The sequence below is a fragment of the Protopterus annectens genome, chromosome 4.part0 (genome assembly GCF_019279795.1).
Source record: "Protopterus annectens isolate FY-2018-M chromosome 4.part0, PAN1.0, whole genome shotgun sequence".
Lineage (NCBI taxonomy): Eukaryota > Metazoa > Chordata > Ceratodontiformes > Protopteridae > Protopterus > Protopterus annectens.
The window spans coordinates 1,077,500,755-1,077,526,627 of record NC_056733.1 but is presented as its reverse complement, the minus strand read 5'-3'; the positions used below and the strand labels follow the sequence as shown (position 1 = coordinate 1,077,526,627).

The 25,873-nt window shown below is 36.8% G+C and overlaps 1 protein-coding gene across 1 annotated transcript in view; it reads right to left on the bottom strand.

The window, feature by feature from the left end:
• Window positions 1–14,517: 14,517 nt before the first annotated feature.
• LOC122800395 (rod cGMP-specific 3',5'-cyclic phosphodiesterase subunit beta-like) overlaps window positions 14,518–25,873 on the bottom strand; it is a 1,051,627-nt gene continuing 1,040,271 nt past the window's right edge. Inside the window, exons 18-19 of the mRNA XM_044069844.1 lie at window positions 19,658–19,741; window positions 14,518–14,727 (exon numbers count right to left, since the gene is read on the bottom strand). Of these exons, the coding sequence (XP_043925779.1) occupies window positions 14,518–14,727; window positions 19,658–19,741 (294 nt within the window). The remainder of the gene's footprint in view (window positions 14,728–19,657; window positions 19,742–25,873) is intronic.

Sequence of the window (25,873 nt, the reverse complement as noted above, 5' to 3'; positions counted from 1 at the left end):
AGTTGTATGCAAATAGTTAATAAATAATATAAGCTCAGATATATTGCCTTTCCATAATAAAAAAACATCATCCACAAAACGTGTATATCATAAAAGCTGACTAATAAATGGATTCTTATCAGAAAAGACATGTGTTTGTTCCCAGAATGTCAGAGATAGATTAGCATAACTATTTGCACATGGTGTGCCCATGGCAACGCCGATCTGTTGCAGAAAGAATTGTTCTTCAAAATATACAACATTATTTTCCAGAATAATCTCTAACAAACTGCATATAAGTTGTACTTTTTCATTGGTGAAGCAATTATTTCTTGTAAGAAAATTTCTAATCATATTAATGCCCCATGTATTCGGAATACTTGTAAACAATGACTCTATATCCATAGTAACAAGAGCAAAGTCATTAATATCTGATAAACTTTCAATTCTAGTATGTAATTTCTCTAGAAACATTTTGGTGTCTCTTAAAATATTTTCACATTTGTCTAAGAGCACATGCAGTGTACTTTCAACATAAATAGACAGTGGTTCTGTACACCAACCAGTGCCTGAGACTATGGGACGCATTGGTGGCAGACTTCTGTCTTTATGAACCTTTTGTAAACCATAAATCTTAGGAATAGTTGGATTCAAGACATTAAAGTATTTAAACAGTGGTTCATCTATTAAATCAGTAATCAATAAGTCAAAAATCAAAAAAGACACTTTATCAATGATGGCATTCACTGTAACTTTTGAGATTCCTCTGTATGTATCATTATTAAGCAGTAACTTATACATTTGTTGTACATACAATTGCTTATCTAAAATAACAATACCTCCACCTTTATCTGCCTGTTTAATAACGACAGAATTCAAGTTCTTTAGTTCATTCAGTGCTCTATATTCACTTGTATTTAGATTTCCATAGTAATAGTCACTCAAATTATCATCATATATCTGCCTAAAAGATGTTTCACATATATCAAGGAATCTTTGTATACTCGGGGGAGTATAAGGAATGAAAGTGCTAGGCTGTTTAAACACATTCATATTATTTGTAACATTGTTTGGGAACAAAACTTTTAGAGACAAATTCCTGCCTAATAATTTAAGGTCTTTAATCATTTCTGTAAGATTAGCCTTTCTAGCAGGTATAAATGAAAGGCCCTTATTTAAAACATTCAACTGTTCCGGTGTTAAAATAATAGAGGAAAGGTTCAAAATCAAACCTGTAGTTAAGTCCGTCTCCTCTTCGGAGAATGTACTGCTCCTTCCAGTGAACCCAGTTGCAGTGACTACCCTTTGTGTACATATTGTTTCATTCGATTCTTGTAAGGTAGTGGTACTCTCAAAGTGAAGTCGCCTTGTTTGCTGGCATCTAAAAAAATACTTTCTGTGTTTTCAGTCACTTGTATGTTTGAAGTTCCTTCATTTCTTAGAGTCGATGAAGTATGACTTGTAGATGGTAAAACTGCATATGTTTTCTTTGGAATAGCTCCTAATTTACTGTTTTTATCTTTTAAATTACTGTTTTGTTGGTCAGAGGACTCAGAAACAGGGAGAGTTAAACTGGTGTTCTTCTCCTCTTGCATACAAGCTGTTTCAGTTGTCAGAGAACAGGGAGTGCCTTGTGTAACTGCAGCATAGGTGGAATCTGAATTTAAAGGTGTAGTATGCACATTCCTTGCCTTGTCAGAAACAGTTTGATGTCTAAAGTTATTTTCTTTGGGCCATGAGAAGACATTATTTAAAGCAAAATCTTTTTTGTCTCTGTTAAGTTTTGATAGTTTAATGTTTTGCAGCTTCCTTTCATACGACATGATGTTATCCTGAAGTTCATTCATTTTTAGAAAAACTGTATCTTGTACAAAGTTGTTATTAATAATTGATTCTGTGGCAATGATTTCAGCTTTAAGTTCATTCTCAATGGGTAGAAAAAAGTCAATTAAGAGATCCATATATTTTGTACTGAATTGTAAATTCAATTCTTGCCATTTTCTCAAAAGAATAGGAAAAGACTCACCATATGTAGGCATATTCAGTATTCTTAGACCACGTGGAATAATTTTGGAGTCTAGTGATGCTTGCAGATGTAACCGTTGCCATTGGAGTCTTTTGTATTTGTACATCAGATTCTCAAGTTTTTTTATATTGGTTAAAGAATTCTGATAGATCTTGGTTGTTTCTATTATCTTGTATATTTTCACTGAAAGACGCTGTAAGTAGTGGATTATTTGGAATATCCAGTATTCTAAGAAATCTTTGATGGTGACCATCATTCGATGAGTTGGTATCTAAGTTCTCCATAGACGCGTGTGTCCTTTTGCCGAATAAAAATAAACTAATAAACGAAAAGCAAAACGGCTATACAGGTAAAACCCAGTATATAAAAAGAGAAGTATATGAGAGAAAACACTATACCGGGTACCACACAATAACGTCTTTATTTAAACAAAGTAAAAAGGAGAGGTGAGCGCTTTCGCAACCTTCGTTGCTTCATCAGACAAAGAATTAACTGTTCAACTGCTTGTTTTATATCACTCTCAGTCAAAAATTTTTTTCCAATTAGTGACATCATACAACTTTTGAAAATTTAAAGGCATATATGACAAGAATATTGTAAAATACAAAATATATATACAAAAATGTAAAGTATGTTCATATTTATGCATATCTAATTTAAAACAGTAAAATAATCTCATTAAAAATGCATATATATAAAAATGCATATAAATAAAAATGCATAGTATATTCATATTTATGCATATCTAATTTAAAACAATTAAATAATCTCATAAAAATGCATATATATAATATATATATAAAAAGAATGCATAATACAAAATATATAATAAAAGAAATATATGTATATATATATTTTTATACTAATATTATTAAACAACATTGGCACATTTTACATGAGATTCCTTGTTTACATTCTTTCATTGGTAATACACCTAGTTTCAGTTTCAGAAATAATCTAACATTAAAACAACAATTGTGTAATAAAGACGTCAAAAAAACTACCTATAATTCCAGACGCAAAGGTACTTTTCCTTGTAGGTCTTGTACTGCTTGTACACATATTCATAGTACTACACCATATATTCATCCTGTTAGAAATTTTACACTATACTCTCATTCATATGCAGACTGTAAAACCACAGATGTTATTTATTTTTGTTTCTGCCAAATATGTCATGCCTTCTATATAGGAAAAACAAATAGAAACTTAAAGGATAGAATATTGGAACACATAAGAGATATCAGAAATAATAAAACTACTAGTGCGCTTGCTCAACATGTTTTAAACACTGACCCTTCACACTCTTTCAAGTTCTTTGTTTTACAACATATACATAGAAATGTGAGGGGAGGAGATATAGAAAATTTCACAGAGAGCCGAGAACAAAGATGGATTATCAAGCTCAATGCTGATAGATATCCAGGCTTAAATGGTTGTACATCACTGGTTCCATTTCTTAAAGCTAGACGCCTTCAACACAATTAATTTTTTGCATAAAATAAAAATATATATATACATATATTTCTTTTATTATATATTTTGTATTATGCATTCTTTTTATATATATATTATATATATGCATTTTTATGAGATTATTTAATTGTTTTAAATTAGATATGCATAAATATGAATATACTATGCATTTTTATTTATATGCATTTTTATATATATGCATTTTTAATGAGATTATTTAACTGTTTTAAATTAGATATGCATAAATATGAACATACTTTACATTTTTGTATATATATTTTGTATTTTACAATATTCTTGTCATATATGCCTTTAAATTTTCAAAAGTTGTATGATGTCACTAATTGGAAAAAATTTTTTTGACTGAGAGTGATATAAAACAAGCAGTTGAACAGTTAATTCTTTGTCTGATGAAGCAACGAAGGTTGCGAAAGCGCTCACCTCTCCTTTTTACTTTGTTTAAATAAAGACGTTATTGTGTGGTACCCGGTATAGTGTTTTTTCATATACTTTTTCAGTTAAGTCTGTACCTTACTATTTACAGACATGTCAGTTCACTGGTACTGTTCTTCCTTCAGGAGTATACTGGACATCAATAACACCATCCTGTAAAACCAAAATACTTAGTAAGAAAGATGTGATAAAAGCAACAAACAGTATAAGAATAGACTAGGATCTGTCTTAAATTATCGTAAATAATAAACTAAAGATGACAGTGCAGGCAAAAAAACTCAGAAGATATGCAGATAAATATAAAGGAAAAGTGAAAAAAATAAGCAATTCATTCATGACCAAAAGGTTTTATAGAGAAATTGGAAGCAAAGCAAAAGGAATAGAAACACCACCAAAAAAGAGGAAATCGGCACATTTTGGAGAAATATTTATGAAGACCCCATGGAACATAACAAAGATGTTGAATGGACTGAAAGATTAAAAGAAACAGTAACGAGTTCAAAAGTACATGATTTGAAATGGGGTGAATTTCTTGCCAGGGAAACTGAAACAAATTTAAGAAAAGCTCCTAACTGGAAATCCCAAGCCCAGATGCAGTAACTAATTTATGATTAAATGTATTGACATTTTTACACAAAGATTTAACCCTGAGTAAGAACTACTTATATGAGTATCCCAAACAGACACCAATCCGGCTAACAACAGAAAAAAAATGTTACTCCTTTATAAGAGTGAACCTTTAAGCTATCCTAAAGACTATATACCAATAACTTGCTTTCTGATGATATACCAACTATATAATGGAATTGATGCAGAGTTTATAGTCATTTAGAAGAAAACTCAGTTATGGCAATAGAACAAAAGGGTAACAAAAGAAAGCCGTATGGAACAAAGGATAGGTTTTTGTTAAATAATGCTGTAATGGAGAAATGTAGAAAGGGGGACAATCTAAATATGGCATGGATAGATTACAGAAAAGCATTTGACAGCATTCCACAGTCATGGATACAGGAGTACTTACAGATGTATAAGATACTGTACATCCTACATTAATCAATTACATTTTAGTGACCATGAAACAGTGGCAAACCACTTTGCAATTAAGCTATGACAAAGTGCAAATTATTTCCCCAGGGATAAAAACTCAAAGGAGGGTATTCAGTGGGTGATTGTTTGTCACTGTTGTTGTTTTGACTTGCCCTTAACCCATTAAGCTGTTTACTTAACACATTAAGTCTTGTCTGCAGTTTGGCTCACAGAAAACAAACTTGCTTAAAGATTTTTCATCTACTTTGTATGGATAACTTAAAACTGTATAGTTCATCAGATGACAGTTGAAAGCACAACTGCAAGTGATTAAAACTTTCTCAGATAATATAACAATGCCATTTGGCCTTAATAAATGTACAAAAGCAACATTTAAAGCAGAAAAGTTGCAGCACCAAGAAAATATCAATCTGGGACAGGACTGTGATGTAAAGGAACTTGAGCAGGAAGGTGTATATAAATATTTGGTAAATGATGAGGGATTGGCAATAAAACATGGACAAATGTGAATAAAACTAAGAAAGGAATACTTCAATAGACTAAAACAGCCTTAACATTTAGAAATAAGTCCAAGCTATAAATCAATTTGCTCTTCCTAGTGCTACTTGCATTTTTGGGATGAGTGACTGGCTCCAAAAGGTATTGGATCAGTTGGACAGAAAAACAGGAAAAATGTTTCATGTTTATTGAATGATATATAAAAAATCAGTGTATACCAAGTTTATATATCCCATATTCTGAAGGCGGTATGGGCCTCCTCGAAATTGATTAAATGTATAGATCAGCAATAATGGGATTTCATACATATCTGCTGACATCATCAAATCCAAACATAGTGAAACATTTTCAATAGGAGAAGTCTAAGATGACCTATCTGCTTAATTTAGCAGAAGCATTCAAGTGGCAAGTGGAAATGGAAATCAAACTAGATGTAGACAAAAATCAGACAGCAACTAAATGTGCCAAAAAACAAAATCAAGGCTATAAGGAGAAAGATCGAGTGAGAAGGAAAGAAATGGGGAAAAGCCATAACTACAGTGACAAGTATAAAGATCTTCTGGAAAAACCTTATGTCGATCAGGATTTGACACAAGAATGTTTAAGGAGAGGTGAGTTGAAACCAAGGGATGAAAATTTAATAGTGGCAGTCCAGGATAGTGAACTTACATACACATTGGTTTACAAAGTCCATTGAACATGTGGGAGAAACAGATAAATGTAAGTCTTGTAAAAACAATTGGAAACAGCAGTATACCTTATTGCCGGGTGTGATACATGCATGGCAGAGGGCCTATTCACTGAAAGGCACAAGAATGTGGCAAGATTATTGTATTGGGGATTGTTTAAACATTACAATAGAGAAATAGCTGAGAAGCATTGGAAACATGAACCACAAAACATTATAGAAAATTGTGAAGTTTACCCGTTAGCAATAATTCAAAAAAATAGATGAGAAAAAAAACAGATCTAGTAATCCATGAAAAAAGACTAAAGTAGTATTGATCTTTGAATGTACTATACCCAGTAATTATACTGTCTCATGTACAAAGAGACACAAAGTCATAAAATGTCAAGGTTTGCAGTCTGAAAAGAAAGCAGTGTTTAAGAAAATTACCCTGATGGTTCTAAAAGTAGTGTGGTTCAAAGGATAAAACCACCACCGTAACAGATACAAGCATGCAAAATCTGAAGGTAATGCTACTCAATGCTAGAAGTCTAAACCTCAAAATGCACTCTCTCGAGGCAGTCCTAAAAATGGAGAACATCGATATCTGTGCAGTAACTGAGACCTGGTTCAAGGCTCCAGAGAGCACCCCTGCAATACCAGGCTACAATTCTTACCACACTTTTTGCCCACAAAACCAAGACAGAAACACTAAAGGTAGAGGAGTGTCCATATTCACCAAGGATATTCACACCTTCAGGCTAGTTGCCCAACACAATGCATCTGAAATTCTCCAGGTGCAACTAACACTAGGTAAGACTGCAATCCAAATTGTAGCTTGCTACAGATCCCCACCATGCCCTAAGATCCTCACTACACCTTTCTAAACATACTGGAAAATATTAAGATACAACCAAACACCCTAACACTGGGTGATTTCAACTACCCTACCATTAATTGGGAAAACTACTTGGGTACCAACTCCTTTTCCCAACGGTTCTTGGAATTCATAAATTTCAACACCCTGGATCAACTAATCCATTGTCCCACCAGGGGCTCCAATATCCTAGACCTGGTCATTACCAACATGGAAGATAAATGCTTCACACCAGTGGTCACCCCCTCATTGGTCAGGTCTGACCATAAGCAAATCACCCTTGACATCCACATCCCACCCCCACCCCTCAGTAAGGAAACCTCCTTAAAAAACTTCTCCAAAGCCAACTTCATGCTACTGAAGTCAGAAGTGACAAACTTCACAACACCCATGCAGACGGGATCTGGAAGTTTGACTGCAGAATCCTACACTAAGGCACTGTACGAGCACATCCACTCGTGCATGAATCGTGCCATCCCAAATAGAATCAAGATGCTCTTCTCCAAAAAAAGGAAGCCAATCTGGTGGTCCCCTGCTATAAAAAATTATACAACAGAAGGAAGAAACTGTTGCAGAAAAGAGGAAAATCCCAGGATGCAAAAAACTCCCTCACCAGCCTCAGTAAGAAGCTGAGATCCCTCATAAAATCCTCAAAAGCTAGTTATGAAAATAAACTTGCCAAAGATTCCAAAGACAACCGCAAGGCATTCTATAGTTATGTCAAGAAACTAAATGGCAATGCTCAGATCTGCTCTGAGCTACAACAGAATGGCATTAAATATACTGATCCTAAGGATATTGCCAATATCCTGGCAGATCAATTTAGTGCGAACTTCACCCCCCTCTCACCCCCTAAAGGGCCCATCTCAATACCAAAAGATTGCCAAATTCCAATAATCATGGCCACACAGGTCGAAACCGCCCTCTCCAAAGCTAAGAATACAGCATCCATGGGACCAGATGACATCCCAGGCTGTGTACTACATGAACTACAAAATGAACTGGCACCTCACCTAAGTGTCATGTTTAATCATAGCCTCACCTCAGGCTTCGTGCCCACGGAGTGGTGCACAGCTACAGTTATCCCACTCCACAAGGGAGGATCCGCCTTGGATCATGGGAACTACCGTCCCATCAGTCTGACAAGCCTGATCTGCAAGGGCATGGAACGCATTATCATGGAACTTATAAGCAAAGACATTGGCAACCTTCAAACACTGGACTGCACCCAGTTTGGGTTTGTGAAGGGCTAATCTTGTCTCCTGAATCTGATTGACTTCTTCAAATCAGTCTCCAGAGCTGTGGATGTGGGTAAGGTGGTCCACATAGCCTATCTGGACCTCGCCAAGGCCTTCGACACCATCCCCCACTCTGGAATCATAGATAAACTTACTAAGCTGGGCATAAATCCCTACATCACTCGATGGGTTGCCAACTGGCTTACTGACAGAACCCAGACTGTAAAGGTAGCCGACTCCAAATCCAGCTCCAGACAAGTGACAAGTGGAGTACCTCAGGGTTCAGTCCTGGGACCACTCTTGTTTGGCATCTACTTCTCTGAAGTACAGGCCAACACTAAGGGACTCTGGCTAACAAAGTTTGCAGATGACTGCAAACTGGGAGCCATTATTGAATCCCCAAATGATGTTGATATTCTACAAAAGGGCCTTACAGAAACAGATGCCTGGTGCCAGAGCCATGGGCTCAAGCTTAATGCCAAGAAATGCATAGTTATCCCCTTTGGAAAAAAACATGTACCCATGAATTACCACATAGGTGGCAGGACACTAAACATTGAAAGTGTGATGAGAGACTTAGGGACACAGGTGGACAATGGTCTCACTTTCGATAACCACATCACCACAGCAGTCAGGAAATCCTTCTATGTGGCACACCTCATCACTAAGGGCTTTTCATCCAGAAAAAAAGAGGTCATTGTCCCACTGTACTCATCCCTTATTAGACCCATTATAGAGTATAATGCCCCATTTGGTATGTACCTCACAAGGCATTTGCAACAGCTGGAAAGGCCACAGAAATACCTCACTAAAAGACTCACAGGCCTAAAGCAAATGCCATATGCTGACCGTCTAAAAAAACTCCAGCTATACTCTGTGGCATATAGTCTACTCAGAGGCGATCTCTGCTTAACATACAAGGCCATGTCAAACCCTGAGCTGTTGGACATGCTCCACTTAAAGAAATCCCAATCCCTCAGAGCCACACGCTCCAGGGATCTAAACCTTATCATCACAATGAACAAAACATGCTGGAGGGATAGGTTCCTGACCCAGAGACTTCGCATACTCTGGAATAGACTGCCCATACATGTCAAGCAGAGCACCTCATTGGCCCTCTTCAAAAGGAACCTTGATGATTGGATGGGAGATAGGAAATTCACCCCAAGGATCATGTCAGTCGCCCTGCTAGATAGGGGCCCAGAGAAGTAAATATTGTGGGAAGAAATATCCAGGCAATTGTTATGGCTAGGCTTGCATAGGCCTTATGGCTGATAACCTAGTACCAACCTGTGAACCTATGAGCAGTGGGTCTAATAAAAAAGCATTTACAGTCATATTTAGATAAGCTGCTAATACATGTAACTCTGTGTGAATTGCAGGAGTCAATTATTTGCACATTTTGGGTGCTGCGAAGAGCACTTTTGGTTAACATCAAATACTGAAGCAATCCTAATTTCATGAAGTTTAATTATGCCCTGACTTAGGAATGGGGTCCATTCCCATCATGATAGAAACTCAAAAGATTTGGAGAAATTAAAGGAGTAAAATCCTGTGGAATGTGTAACTATCAGTCTTTCCTTTTCTTCAGTTTTGTACATCTTTTACAGTTCTTTTGCATTCATGCCAAGTCATTATTAGTAACATATCAATTCTAAGATGCTTATATTGATATTTGTTTGTTATTACAATATCTGCTCTGCTATGCTTCTATTTGTATTTATTGTTGAATGCAGCGTGTTCTTAGCCTGCAGTTGGTCATTCTGTGATTACTGCTCTATCCCAGTAACCAAAATGAAAACTAAATAAAATAGTTTCCATTGTGTTAAATGTGTTAGGCTGGTGGTTGTGATGAGCAGATTTGTTTTCAAAATATTCCAAACTCTTATTTGTTTTTATTTTTTTTTATTCCTCCTTCACTTCCTGTAAGAGCAAACATATTATGGGTTAATTCTTCCACCCGCAAAGGCAAAAGGAACTGCTGCTCTGTGTATGTATAGTTGTGTGTGTGTGTGTGTGTGTGTTACCACACCCAAAATGGGAGAGGAAAAAATTAATTTTTGTTTTCTGAGTCAACTGTTACCTTTTTGTCTAGTAAAACGGATAAACTCTGATACTTTAGGGCACACTAAAACAAATATGGGTCAGCCTGTTGTAAATTTTCAGGAAAGGAGTTTGGCTGTGCACGAGAGGAGTACAGTTAACAATGGCAGATTACTTTATTAGGCTCTGTACTGGTCAGCCAAAAAAAAAAATAAATAAATAAAACACCACCACTAAAGAAACAGCAGAATCTGGATCAGTCTGACTGGACTAAAATTTATGACAAAAACAGCAGCAGTGGGTTCAGGTACAAAAGCTGACTCACAGTTTATCCAAGAATTTATTCAATAAAACACACGAAAAGTGTAGTCACATAAAAATCCACAAGGTATAAACAGTATTCCAAGCGCTTTCGTCTCTGGTGAACCAGAGACTTTTTCAAGGAAATTGGAAAACTGTTACTGAGCTCAATTTAAACAAACAGATCCATACCCAGTTAACATTGAACCAATAAAATAAAACCATATAATGAATATTCATAAAGTTCATAAATATTCAACACTCACAGTACAATTCAACCACAGAACCCATGTTATGATAAAAAACACACTAAAATGTACAGCAAATAACACACCAATCCCCAAAAATCATGCCCTTGTCAAAAGTGTAGGTAAAAAATGCTATTAATAAACATATACATATGTACATATAACATATAAAATTATATAAATACATGTAAAAATGTATCTCAATTCATTTATCTATTTAATGCTTTTAACTTAAAGAAACAGGCTAAGGAAAGGGCATCATTGATATCCAGTCAGTTTATCGCATTAGTTTTAATCTACCATAGTTCCTCTTGTTTCTCCAGTTGTAGGGTCCAGGGGCCACCCCTTGGGTCTATGTCTAAAACATTAATTATCGTAAATTTAAAATCATGCCCCTCGTACTCCTTACAGTATTTAGCGAGAGCATTCATCTCTTTGTCTAACATAATGTCCCTTAAATGCTCATATATCCTACATCTTAATCTCCTTTCCATTTTCCCGATGTAGAAAGCACGACAAACAGTAGATAGGACACAGTATACCACCCTTTTAGTTTGGCATGTGGTCTTCCTTCTCAGTTCTATAGTAACCCCATTGATAATGCAAGACGAGCCCTCAAGAATATGTGTGCAAGATAAACAACCCCACATTTCCTCATGTAACCAGTCCTAGGTCCCCTCTTACAAGATTCAAGGGCATTTTTAAGCATCCTACCTCTTCTGTATCTAACATTCGGTCTCCCACCCATTGTTGAATGTCATTACAGGATGCAATAATTACCCAATTCTTATATAAAATATCCATAATTAATTTACTTGACCTATTATAGGTCATAACTAGAGCTGATCTCAACTGCGTTACTCCTATGGCCCTTTCAGTTACATTCTGGTCCACAATGACCAAGTTTGATGCATCTGTGTCATCAGCATTTGCTTCAATGACTATTTCATTGGGCCCATAATAGGTCGTAACACAAGTCGAATCTCTATTAGTTACTCCTATGGTCCTGTTGTTTTCCTTGTTAATATTGGGTATATTGATCAAGCAAGTTTCATCCACATCCTGATTAAGGATCGCCTTGAAATAACCTTTCTCCCTCTTATTCAAAACCTCAATAAAGACCTCATTCACAAGTGAGTTAGGATAACCCCTTCTCAAAAACATTTCCTTCAACAATTCACATTAATTTAAAAATGCATCAAAAGAGGTAACCATTCGGGCAGCACTAACCAGCTGACCTTTTAACACACCCTTTTTGTGTTTATAAGGATAACCACTATCAAAAATAGCCCTCTCCAAAGTCAAAAACACAGCATCAAATGGACTAAACGGTGTCCCAGGCTGCGTCCTACATGAGCTCAAAGATGAACTAACCCCTCATCTAAACACACAGTTCAAACTCAGCCTCTCCACAGGTTACGTACCCATAGAGTGGCACACAGCAACAGTTATTCTGCTCTACAAAGGTGGAGCCACAACAGACCCCAGGAACTATCGCCCTATAAGCCTGACTAGCTTGGTCTGGAAGGCTATGGAGTGCATCATCATGGAACTCATTAACAGAGACATTGGGAACCTCCAAACACTGGACTCTACTCAGTTCGGCTTTGTTAAAGGCAGATCATGCCTCCTAAACCTGGTGGACTTCTTTGAGGCAGTTACCAAGGCTATAGATGAGGGAAAGGTGGTACACACAGCCTACCTAGACCTCACAAAGGCCTTCGACACCATTCCCCATTCTGGTATTATAGACAAGCTCACCAGCCTGAACATAAACCCCTACATCACAGGATGGGTTGCCAACTGGCAGCATACGGACAGAACCCACATGGTGAGAGTTGTGGGAGCTAGGTCTGACTCTAAACAGGTTACAAGTGGCGTTCCCCAGGGCTCAGTCCTAGGACTCCTTCTGTTCGGCATATACTTCTCAGAGGTACAGGCAAGCACAGGAGGACTATGGCGGACCAAGTTCACAGATGACTGCAAACTAGGGGCTATAATTAACTCTCCGGATGACACAGACATCCTCCAAAAGGGTCTTACTGAGATGGATACCTGGTGTCAAAATCATGGCCTCAAGCTAAATGCCAAAAAGTGCATAGTAATCCCCTTTGGAAAAAACAAAGTACCCACAAACTACCACATAGGTGGTAGTCCTTCAAATAACCTTTCTCTGGGTTGGACATGGAAGACGTAATAAGGGATCTGGGGACCCAAGTAAATAGTAATCTCTCCTTTGATAATCACATTGCCAAAGTGGTTAGAAAATCCTTCTATGTGGCCTACCTAATCACAAAAGGGTTCACATCCAGATCAAAAGAGGTCATTGTGTCCCTCTACTCATCATACCCATCATAGAGTACAATGCCCTATTTGGGATGTACCTTACAAGACACCTGCAACAGCTGGAAAGGCCGCAGAAGTACCTCATCAAGAGGATCACTGGCCTCAGACAGATGCCCTATGCAGCTCGACTGAAGAAACTCCAGCTGTACTCAGTTACATACCGTCTTCTCAGAGGTGATCTCTGCCTGACATACAAGGCCATGTCCAACCCAGAATTGATGGACATGTTCCACCTAAAGAAAACCATATCCCCTCAAGCCACATGCTCTAGGGATCTAAACATCACCACAACAATAAATAGGACATGCTGGAGGGATAGATTCCTGTCCCAGAGATTTCCCATGCTTTGGAACAAGATTCCAATCTACATTAGGCAGAGCTCCTCACTAACACTCTTCAAGAGAAACCTTGATGAGTGGATGGGAAACAGAAAGTTTGCCCCAGGGATCACTTCAGTGGCTCTGCTGGACAGAGGCACAGGGAACTAATCTAAGGGGGTGGAGAAAGCCAACACATTCTGACTAGGCTTATAAATGCCTTCGGGCAGATAGCCTAGTATCTACCTATGAACCTATATATTAATTTATGGCAGGGTGTGCACAAGCATTGTCAGCACAGTGCCACGGGTATTTCTAGACACTAAACCACAGAATGAATGTCATTTAATTTCTTTTTGTGCATTGAAAATGAGAGCACACAATGTGTATTGCTTTGCTGCACATATGAAAAGTACTGTCACAAAGCCAGTGAAAACAAAGTACACAAATATTTTATAATTACCCATCCTTACCTTTTTGAAATAATGTAACTGATATGTAGATAATATATTCCTTATTCATTTTGGGTATTAAATTGCTATAATCTATTAATAACTATAAAGTCTGCAAAGTAAACAATCTGTATTTTCTTATAATGTTAAGTGTTGAAGGATATCACTATATTCTGTATCATATTTAACAGAAGCCAAGATTGCCACCAAGCTTATATTATTTGTTTATGCTATCCTTACAGCAAAGGGATGTTCCTAAAATAATATTTCATTAATATTAAAATGGAATATGTTACATTGCTGCTTCCCATTTGCATACTCTGAAAAATATATGGACAGTCAAACTCCATTGTTCTTTGTGGGTATAGCTATAGCCTTCCTTGGAAAGAGAGGCTTGTCGGAGCTTCCTTTAGACTTGAATTCTAGGTTGTGTCTCATTATTCTTGTTATAATAATCAGAATAACAGTTTTGGTTCACATTAGTACAGAATTTGGAGTAAAGGTGCAGAGAAAAGAATAGCAAGTTTTCAGTTTAACTGTCTAATTTCAATCAAAGTGGCAGCCATTTTCTTTTTGTTTTGTTCTGACCAGATTTTCTCCTACCTTTTTTTGCTGCCAGCTCTTCTTCTTTCTTCCTCTTTTCCTCTTCAAGGGCTTTGACTTTGAGCTCATGCTCGTCTGCCAGTGCTTTCCACTCTTTCCTGTTATTGAGTATGCCTTCGAACATGGGCGTTATCTCCTCATGGAACCTTGAAAATTCCTGCCAGGAAAACAAAATAGTGAAAACTCAATATCTTCATGGAAATTTTTGCTCATCAGTCTGTTGATCTTGGCTGAGACAATTTTAAAAAACTTAAATTTCAGGAAAGTTAAATTACATGAAATTAATTTATGATGAGTCGAATGATGAAGTTAACTGTATGACAATGGCTCAGTAACCTCATGTATATGCCACCCCATACTGTGTACAGTTTTTTTTTTTTTTATAAAAATGGGATCAACCAAATACACAGTTTTCAAATTAAAAATAAATCCATGTTGGAAAAACAAGAGACTGAAAAGTGTGTGTAACACAGTGGAAGCACAGTAGTGTAGCAGTTCCAATATCTGCCTTACGGCACTTGGATTTCCATTTTTTTCCACCTGGGGTATCTTTTATGTGTAGTCTTCATGTCCCCTTTTATCAGAATGGATTTTGAAGGAGTAACCAGTTTCCTACCACGTCCACAACCCAAGCTGATAGGTTAATTGGAAGCCTTCTAAATTGTATATATGTGTGCATCTTGTGATGGACTGACGTGCTATCCAGCACTTGTTCTCTGTCTTATGCCCAGTACTTTCTTGGAGAGACTCCAACTCCAGCTCCAGTGTTTCACTAAAATGGATACAGCAGGAATCTAACAATGAAAAAATGAGGATTTACTAGGTATTTTGCAACTTTACATCCTGCTAGTCCAATCACAGAAGCTTTTAAATTATACCTGAAATACACAGTTTCTTGCAATGTATGCACCTGAGCACTTCAGTTTATGAGAAAGTGTGGCAAAACAAATACTTGTTTCTGGAAGAGGCAATTTCCCCAGCGCATTCATGTAAGAGCAAGCCCCAGCATCCCCCATATTTTATTATTCTCACTCTGAGGTCATTGCACCTCAGAGAAAGTGCAGTCACTGACAGACAATGTACTATTTCACTCTGTTTGAGATGTACTGATCTCAGACCACCCAGACCATCACCAACAAGGGACTATGTAAAACTCTCATCTACAGAGGAGGAAGCAGTTAAAATGAGGAAATACAAACTTGAGCCAGTATAACTTAGAAAATGTAACTGAAAATTAAAAGATCAGGCAAGTGAAAGTAAGACAAAGAAGAAATGTACTGTTGGTGGCCAGAATATTCTACCTTGTAAAGCTTATTCCTTAGCAATGTATAAGTTTTCTGTGGTACTTTAGTATGTAATAGATTATAGCATTTTCTTTATTTTTTCTCTGAATGTTTAGCCTTGTGATAATGATTATCTTTTATGCTTTGTATATGTTTTCTGTGGAGCTTTTCTCCCCGGCCCCCCACTGAAAATGTTCTCTTCTTGGCCCAATGGGCTATCCTGGTAAATAAATGCCAATAAATAAATATATTCGAAATGGAGAAATAGTTTCAAAACTGCCTATTTTAACTTCCTGTTTAGAAAATGTGTTTATTGTAGTAATTTCTGAATATTTTTCAATTATGGGACTGCAGTAGTAAGTCAGCTTAGTTTTAAAATAAAAAAATGAAAACAAAATTATGTAAGTACTTACATTGTTTGAAAATACCACTGCAAAATGTATTTTTCCAGATGAAAATGTGATAAATCAGGTATTTTTTATTGATCGATTTTGTGCAGCAGTATACAAAACTGATTTTGTGAGTGTTTGTTACAGTAGATGTACCACAGGTAGCATTTTTGTAAAAGCAGGGAACTTATCTCTTTTTACTTCCTCTGTCTGCCACTGTTATTCAGACCTGATGATTTTAAATTCAATAATTCATGGTGCAGAGATGAAATGTCATTATTTATATCAATCCATATACAATACAAAACTTGTCAAAATATATAAATTAAATAATGCATGTACAACTGTATAATTAGCATATATTTTACAAGTATGCATTAAGTAGTTATTTGGCTTAAAGTTTAATGTAACTCATTTTAATGGTACTTAAGTAGTCCAATTCTGCATTACTGAGATTTGCATATAAGAAAGGGACAAACATAGGACCAGATTCCAAAAGAACTGTTTTCAGTGGAAGTCTGCTCTGATTCCAAAAGACTTGCACTCAGTGTAAGTGACTTACTGTGGTGTAAGGCCTATGTACAAACAGACTTATTACAGGGGCCAAATTCCAAAAGACCTGCTCTCAGTGTAATGGGTCAGTTACTCTGAAAGCAAGTCTTTTGGAATCGGGCCCATAGGTACTTTGCATACAAAATATTGTCTTTGCAAATCAAGGACTATAATAAATCTAGAGTTCAATAGCCTATAATAAATCTAGAGTTCAGTAGCCTATAATAAATCTAGAGTTCAGTAGCCTATAATAAATCTAGAGTTCAGTAGCCTATAATAAATCTAGAGTTCAGTAGCCTATAATAAATCTAGAGTTCAGTAGCCTATAATAAATCTAGAGTTCAATAGCCTATAATAAATCTAGAGTTCAGTAGCCTAACCTGCAGTCATCTTCCTTTTTTTCTTTACTGCCTGGTTTGCTGTACCACAGTACCAGGACTGTTGCTGCGGTTGAAAGAATATGCTTAAATGGGAATAGAACCTAATGGTTTCATTTGGTTGGCAGAATCCTCTGGTTTTCCATTTTCTGAGAAAATACTGATAAATCCCAAATTTGGATTGTCTGACTATCGGAAAAAATGTGAGATTTTCATGGACTGTGACAGTTCAAGCTAGAGCGCTTATTTACCACAACACTGCCATCTTACTTTACTGAGTGTTCTGTTCAAAGAACGTGCTTTAATTTTGTGCAGTCCCAGTACAGAAACACAGTAACCAGGGGCATTGGTTTACACTTCTCAAAAAACTCAAATTCCATTTTCATACGATACATCCAGGAATTATACATGTCTTTTAAGTGTAATTTCCATTTTTTCCATGATTTTAGTATATTTTAGTGTATATTATAATGAAATCATGGGAAACAAGTTGTGTACCTAACATTAAGGATAAAGTGACCTTGATTAAACTCTAAGATACTCAAAAAAGGACAAACTCTGGTGGAGCAATTGACCAAACTGCTGTTGAGAAATGGTGGCAAACGACATCTCAGGTAATCTTGGTGAGTAAGGGATTATGGGTAGAGGAGGTGGAACTCAATGGGCTGAAATCTTTGGTATATGACCAGTCTCGGATCCAATAATCCAAAAGTTAAACTAGAAGGAAAGGACAACATCAGTTTGGAAATTACTCTCAAAGTCATAGATATAATTACTGGATTTCATCTCATGAAGATGGAATTTGAGGTTTTTTTTAGAACTATAAGTCATTGTCCCTCCTTATTGGGTTTCTGTACTGAGATTATTGAAAACCATTACTCAGAAACAAGCTGGATCTGCTGAACTGAGGAATAAGTATCAGTATGTAGGGTATGATACCACTGAAAGAATTATATAATTTCCCTCTATGCTTAACCACATCTGAAGTCCAGCCTCCTGAAAGCTTTGATAGTAGTTTTAAATATATTAATTTCCATGCTATTCACTACTTTAGCCAGACTCTCTAGGACAGTGTCAGAATCAGCCATTGACAGTTCTGTTATTGGTCAGTCACCATACATATTCTAATTGTTGTGCTATGCTTTAGGAACCATATTATCATTAAAACAGTTGCACCACAGAAAGGGAATCTGTTACTCGCTCCTCGTATCTCAGTATTAAGACAATTTTATGTAGCTGGTGTAGTTCAACCTCAGAGGTCTGTAATTAGCATTAATTGTTGGTTTGATAACCTAGTGCAAAATCTTCTTTCGGCCTGTAATTTGTCACTGTGTCTTGAAGTCATTAAAGGTTCCTGCTGAAAGAAGACAATATTTTTATCTCTTTATCTCTGTGTAAGTGACCCAGAGCAATGATGCAAAACGGGTCTATATCAGTTCATCGAAATGGCACAATATCAAATGCCGTAACGTCGAACTGAAAGACCCAAAACCTAAAAATATCGAAAACTCGAAACGGCCAATTTTTTCACAGGGAAAAAATTAACTGTCCCGAGAAACACACACACAACATAAGCACATACAAAATCAACAATCCACATACATACACTTAAGAACTACACCTAACCCTACACTAAACTGCACACACACCACTATCTATCCACTTACCTTAACCCAGCCCTAACCCTAAGGTCCATCACTATCGCACACTCACCTCACCTATGCCCTAACCCTAACTCACATACCCCGTCACTATCGCACACTCACCTCACCCGTGCCCTAACTCTAACTCACTTAATCTGCCCCTAACCTAACGTCTGTCACAATCGCATACTTACCTAACCCATGCCCTAACTCACCCAATGCACTCCCTAACTTAACATCCGCACAATCACACACTTACCTAAACTGAACCTGTAACTGTCCACCACAACGCTGAAAACAGTGACGCCACAGGCAAGGACAACCAAATTCTTTCCGTAGGAAATAATTCAGTTTCCTGAGGCTTCTCTGTTTTCAGCATTCAAAAAATTCAATTTGAGATAAGCTGATTCGATAATCAGCTGTTTTGGACAACTGATATAGACCCATGCAAAACTATACCATCTTTAAAAAGCCATTATAGATCTATTTGTATTTAATATGAATGAGTTGTTTAACAGATTAGGTTGTTTGCATAACTAGAAATGTTTAGGCTGTTGTACACTGTTGTTCTATTTTAGTTTTAAGTCATCGATAAGCCATTTGAAGTATTTCTGATATTTAGCAGTTGTGTGTGTTTTATTATTATTGTAAACATTGTTATTCTGTCTCCAGGGATTATAACACATAGTCAAACTGGTAATAAAAATTACTTTTATAGTTAAGTAATATGTGAATAGGTGAACCTTTTGTTCTGTTAGACTGTATCAGTTTGAACTGTGGTATGTTATGCTGAGTTACTTCTGGAAAGGTTATTGACATTTGTGAATGAAGGGATCACTTTACCTTATAGACAAAGGTGCACACAAAATCAATGAAGCCAACTTGTAGCTTAGGAAGGTCATCTGCCTTGTTCCTGTCCATCATAGGCTGAGAGAAAGAAAAGTAATAGAAATGACATTAGTGATATGAATCATTTGAGGTAAATGTGCAATACATTTTTGAACTGGCTATTTACACTCTACATATTTTACAGACATAAAGTAGAGCAGATTTACATGGTATCTTTTATTATTACACAGCATTATAATTATGCAAGGTCGTATCTGCATTCTGATTCTGTTATTTATGTTCCCATATACATATTTCATTGGCTGTATGTTGAGAAGAACATAATCTTATTACCTCCTTTCAGTTCAGCCTGTGGCATTCCTCCCCAATGCAATGTGCCCAGGCATTCTTCTGACTACATACAAGTAGTAACAATGAAACTACTACAGCCCTGTCCTGCTCATAACAGATGTAGTCGCTATCAACTCATCTGATCCACTGAATAGCAAGAACACTACAACAAACAGCAGAAGGATGCGGTAATTGCTAACTCGGCTAAGTATATAAGAGACGGGCGATGGCACCATACTGGCTGAGGCAGAGGGGTGACTCTAAAACGAGACCTTGTAGTAACTTAAGCCTCATCTGTGCTAATTTGCTTAAAGTAAGTACAGTAGAAATAGTGAATAACCGTACTAATAATGAACGAGTACACAAGTACAATGATATAATGAAACAGTGAAACAAAGACATCGGGGCATCTTAAAAAGCAAAAATGACATAAAATAACTTTGAAAAACAGGAATGCCACTACTATCTGAATAGACTTGAATAGACTAGGTTAAAGACTGATAATTTTTTATGGACCTTTTGAAGCTTAGTGCGGAGTAGTCCCAACAACACTGATGGTAGTTTCCAAAGATGCAGTGCTTGGTAAGTCAGCAGAAGTTAAATGACACATCCTTATAATAATTAAGCATTTCAGTATGACAAGCAGCTTTCTATAGTGGTGGGACATATATAACATAGGACAGTAAACACTTGTATAACCTATTTGAAATCCATATAAGAATGTATAAATTAACAGCAAAAACTCAGGAGCACAAGGATAATATTGCATTGGTAAATGATGCAACTGCAAATTATTAGTAAGAAAATATACTACAGAGTTCTGCAGTAGCTGTAGGTCAGGAGGTTCTGTGTGAGAGCTCTCCAGGAACTATATGTCACAGTACTCACTGTCAGTCAGGCCCAGACAGAGAGGATTGCAACAGTAATGGTGTGACAAAACCACTAGAAGGCCTGTAGAAGGAATCAGATGCTTAATCTGGGCGATATTCCTCAGACAGTAGCAGAAACGTTTTTCAACTGACAGTCCAAAGTGTTTCTTTTCAGCTTTGGTTTAATCTCATCTACTTACCAAACTTCCTCTGCTTATCTGTTTTCACCTATACATTTTATCAGAATTATTACCTGCACTTATTGCTGGATTTATTTTAATTTTACAAGATGTTTAATTATTTTCTTGATTATTTTATCATCGTGTTTGTTCTCTACACTGTGTGTCATACATTTTAATATCATTATTTTGCTTTACTTAAAGCATATAACTGAGGCAGAAGTTGAAACTGACACTGAGTCCCACAAATCAGCCTTTCAGCATGGACTACTCCATGTTCTGGATACAAACTCCAACCTGTTGCCACTGTAAATAGCACTTATGGGTCAATGGTGCAGTTATGCTTCCTTAGGTTCATAGGTTCATAGATTAGTACTAGGCTAACCGCCCTTACAAGCCATTTTAAGCCTAGCCAATTATCCCTTGTGAGACTTGAACCCTGCACCTTGTGTTTGTAAGGCAAACACATTAGCCATTAGGCCACCCTCCCATCCCACCAAGGCTTGAACCCAGGATGCTGTGCACTACAATCACAGCAACATATCACTGTACCATCTGAACTCTAGCAGGTTAACATGTATGTCAAGTCTTATGTCTTAGACATGTTGAGTTTCATTCAATTACTTTTTATCCATCATTGGATATGGTCCAGAATACCTGCCATGATTTTAATGCCTGCTTTATGCGCCTGAGAATGGAGAGATTCAACTATATGTCATCTGTGTAGCAGTGATGAAGAAGGCTGAATGAGTTCTCTTACAGTTAAAAAATGGAACCCTGGACACCAAAGGATGGGTGAAAATGGATTAACATTGGTTGTCACTCTCTAGGTATGTCCTGAAAGTTAAGAAGCAAGCTATTCCAGGATCTTGGCAGAAAACCACAGTGAGATCAAAGTTCTGTCAGGAAACCTGTACCAACTGCAAAAATCCTACTGAGATCAAGGAGGACTAATACAAAAAAACCCAAAAAAAACCCACTAAACTTTTGCCATAAAGTGATTATTCACTATCCTAGTAAGGGTACTGCCATTGCAGGGGAGAGCCTGGAATCCAAGATGGGAAAAGAATCAAAATCATGAACGTTTAGAAAAGATTCAGGATGTGCATAGATAATCTTGAAAACCTTAATAGTAAGTGGTAGATTACATGTAATTATCAAGGGCAACAGGCTCTACACTTTTCTTCAGGGCCTAGATGCAAAAAGCCTCCTTAAGAATGGACAGAAAAGTCCTGGACTTAAGATAAGATTCAACATTGATAAATATCTAGGCCCAAGACCACAAGATGAACTATAATCAAACTAGATGGGGCAAAGTTCCACAACCCTTGATGCCTACAAATGTCAGTATTTCAGTGCTCTGGGTAAACTCAGAAAATACAAATAAACTGATGTTATATTCTTGACTTTTTTCCATTACTACTGTTAAGTGGTAAATATTCCTGTACAGAGCATGTATATATAGAGTATTTATAATGTTATCAGGACACATTGTTAGCTACTGTATGGAGCTGAATGTATAAATCTTCAGTGGAGTGTATGTCAGTCTTAACGAAAACTGCTGTACATATTAGTATAATTTGTCCACATTAAATATGTTGTATACAACCTCTTAAATCCAAATATCATTTCATGAACTACATACTGGAATGCCTCAAAGTCATAAATATTATATGTTTGTATTTCTCTGCAGGCTCAGTTCACGGCTGAAAAGGATCCCTGGACCATTATCAGCCACCTGATTAGCAATGAAAAATGTAAATGAATTGCAGTACATATGTAATAATAAAGGCATGAATTCTGAGCAACTTGCCATTCAAAACTCACATCAACATTTGTCAGGATACTTGTGGACTGAGATCATCACACTGCCCTTTGGCACCCTTGGATGTGAATTCGGCCTAATGGAAGCAATTTTGTCCATGAAGAAAACTAAGTACCCTGCTCATGTAGGAGATGAAACAAAATCTCCATTGTCTAGGCAGCCTGGACTGCACAAATTATCCACCACCCAGAAAAGCATGGCCAGTTAGTTAGGTGCAGCTGAAATCTGCATAGATAAAATGTTTCCTTTTTCAGGAGACCTTGGACTGGAAACAGGCACAACATTTATCCAGTTGAAGTTTATCATCCTAAATTTTGAGCCACTTCTATTTCAGTCCTGTTTTAATCAAAAGATGTCATATCACTATCTCTCTCCCTCTCTCAGAATGACTTTGCATTCATGCGTTTAGATGAAAAGGTTGAGAGCAGAAGCTTCTTCCATATAATAACTGGTCTGGCACATCAATTCTGAAGTACAGTAGGATTCACAGGCCCAGAACATGGCAGCGAAGTGCTCTGATATTAACCTTATTCATGCTGCCGAACTCTACCAGCTCAGCTCTGAGGAGGTCAGTACATGGAAGCTGAAATGCAAAGTGGTCTCAGTGGTTTTCAGACCATAAGACTAGGATATGCTCACTTATGGCCGGTACAAAGGCAATAACTTGAACAAACCTAAAAACATTCATAATACAAATTAATTTCATGTAAGAATCAGTAACCCATATGTTAAAGCCACAAGTCGGAGTGGCTGAACTCTGAACCACTGGAAAAAAATGGTTCACTCTTGTAGGAATGTCCTTTCAGTTTGCTTTCCTATGTCCATTAGATATTTGCAAAAATGGGTATACACATTAGTAACCTACTGTACCCAGATCATGACATCTTTGTCAGTGCACATACCTAATTTACTAACAAATAAATATTATAGTCCATTGACTTCAAGGATGCAATTCAGTTGTCATATCTAGAAAATCGGAATGGGAGCAGCCCACTGGCATACTACTGAATTACAGGACAAAATGCAGAATCTTTGCAACCACTAACCTGAGAATATAAAGAATTATGAGGCAGCACCATCAACAAAGAATCCCTAGTTAAACAGCACATGGACCAAAATTGGATGCTGCCATTGCTGGTGAATATGAGATCCCATTTGCATTGTTCTGTAGCAGTTGTTTACATACTGCTTCATCCCCCCTTCACCAATCATACTAATATAATTCACTAAGGGAATTGAGCTGTATAACTGTATATACCTAATCAAATTTGGTTAATGAGCTGAGGTTTATAAAATGTGTATATAATTTTAAAGGTGTATAATCATTGTGTATTAATCAAGCCTATAAATGCAGTGCTGTGTGCTAAGGTCACACTAAAACATGTCCTTGGAATAGCTCACTTTCCTGGTTACAAATAAATAAAATGTGAATTGTTGTTACTTAGAAAAAAAATGTTGATAATAAAAAGATGAAGTGTGAACTTTTAAGAAATCATACAGTACACTTTTTACTTTGTATGACATTAAAGGGTAGGAAAATTGTGTAAGTACTGCAGAAAGATGTAGGATACCAAGTAAAGTGATAGGGCCTTAGGATGATCTGTGCAGAATAGGGGGTTCATGCCCTGGATTCTCCTGGTGAGAAACCTTTGTGGGCATTCCAACTGTTGCAAATACCTGGTTAGGTACATGTGAAAGGGGACATTGTATTTGATGATGGTTCTGAAAAGGGCTAAATTGAATGCTACTATAACTTCCTTGGAACTGGATGCCGTATTTACAAAGAGGTGCATCTGGAGTGTTTCTCCCCAGGCCTCCGCTGAAAGGCTCATTCCAAGTCAGACTTTCTCGGTAAAAAAATGTTAAATAAAAATAAATAAATATCCTTACTTATGTGTTGGGCAACACAGAATGATTTTCTTACTATCTTGGTTATGTGGAAGTCCAAATCACTGTCTACATATATTTCAAAATCCCCAACTACTGGGTCAACTTTTAGGGGTCTTTTATCAATGGATTAATTAGAGTGAGTGGATGATTTTCCAAAGGGCACTACAATGAATTTATTCACGTTGAGTTTTAATCTGTGGCTTTGGCCCCAATAAGTTGTTTGTATCAGACCCTCTTGTTGGTGTTGTGGAGTCTAGTGAATGTTTTAGAAGTTAAACTAATACTGAAAACTGCCATGACAATGAGGAATAAAGTTCAAGCTGTTAATCAACTTTTCTAACCCACAGTTCAGGTGTGACCAGCTGGTTCCAAAAAGTGTTAGATCAGGTGAACAGGAAAACATGAAAACTGCTTTGTGCATATCAGATGGTGTACAAGAATACATGTTTACCAAGACTGTATTTACCTTGGTCTAAAGAACGCATAACTTTTTTGAAATTACCAACACAGATAGGTATGGTGTTGTGGGACTACATGCATATTTATTGATATAATCAGAAACAAACATAGTTAATGTTGTAAACCTTAAGGAAAACAAGTCTAAGAAACATCTTTGCTGAGGTCAGCAGAAGGATTTTGGAACGGATTAAGCATGGAAATCAGAGCAGAGATGGGCAAAAACGTAGCATCAGAAAGTGATAAAAAACACACACAAGAAAGAATTATATAAAAAAATGAAAATCCCACAGTTACAGTGGAAAGTACAGAGAATTGCTGGAGAACCAAATATCACTTTTTAAGCACTTGTTAACCAGGACACCATCTGTAATTTGTGTTAGAGTTATTTATAAGAGAATGAGTAGTATGCATGCAGTAGTACCCCACCAACAATTATATCTACAATTATATCTACATTAAGGCACTACAGAGACTGCTGTCTCACTCTGTAATATAGAGTATTATGATTGGGTCTCTGATTGTAACCAAGTTATTATATTATTGAAAAGTGGATGTCAAGAAATTCACTTTGAGAGCGTAGTGAAGCTAATGTAGAGAGATGAATTTTGACATCCATTTTGAGAATATATAGCCACTTAGTTTTGATTATAGAGCCTGG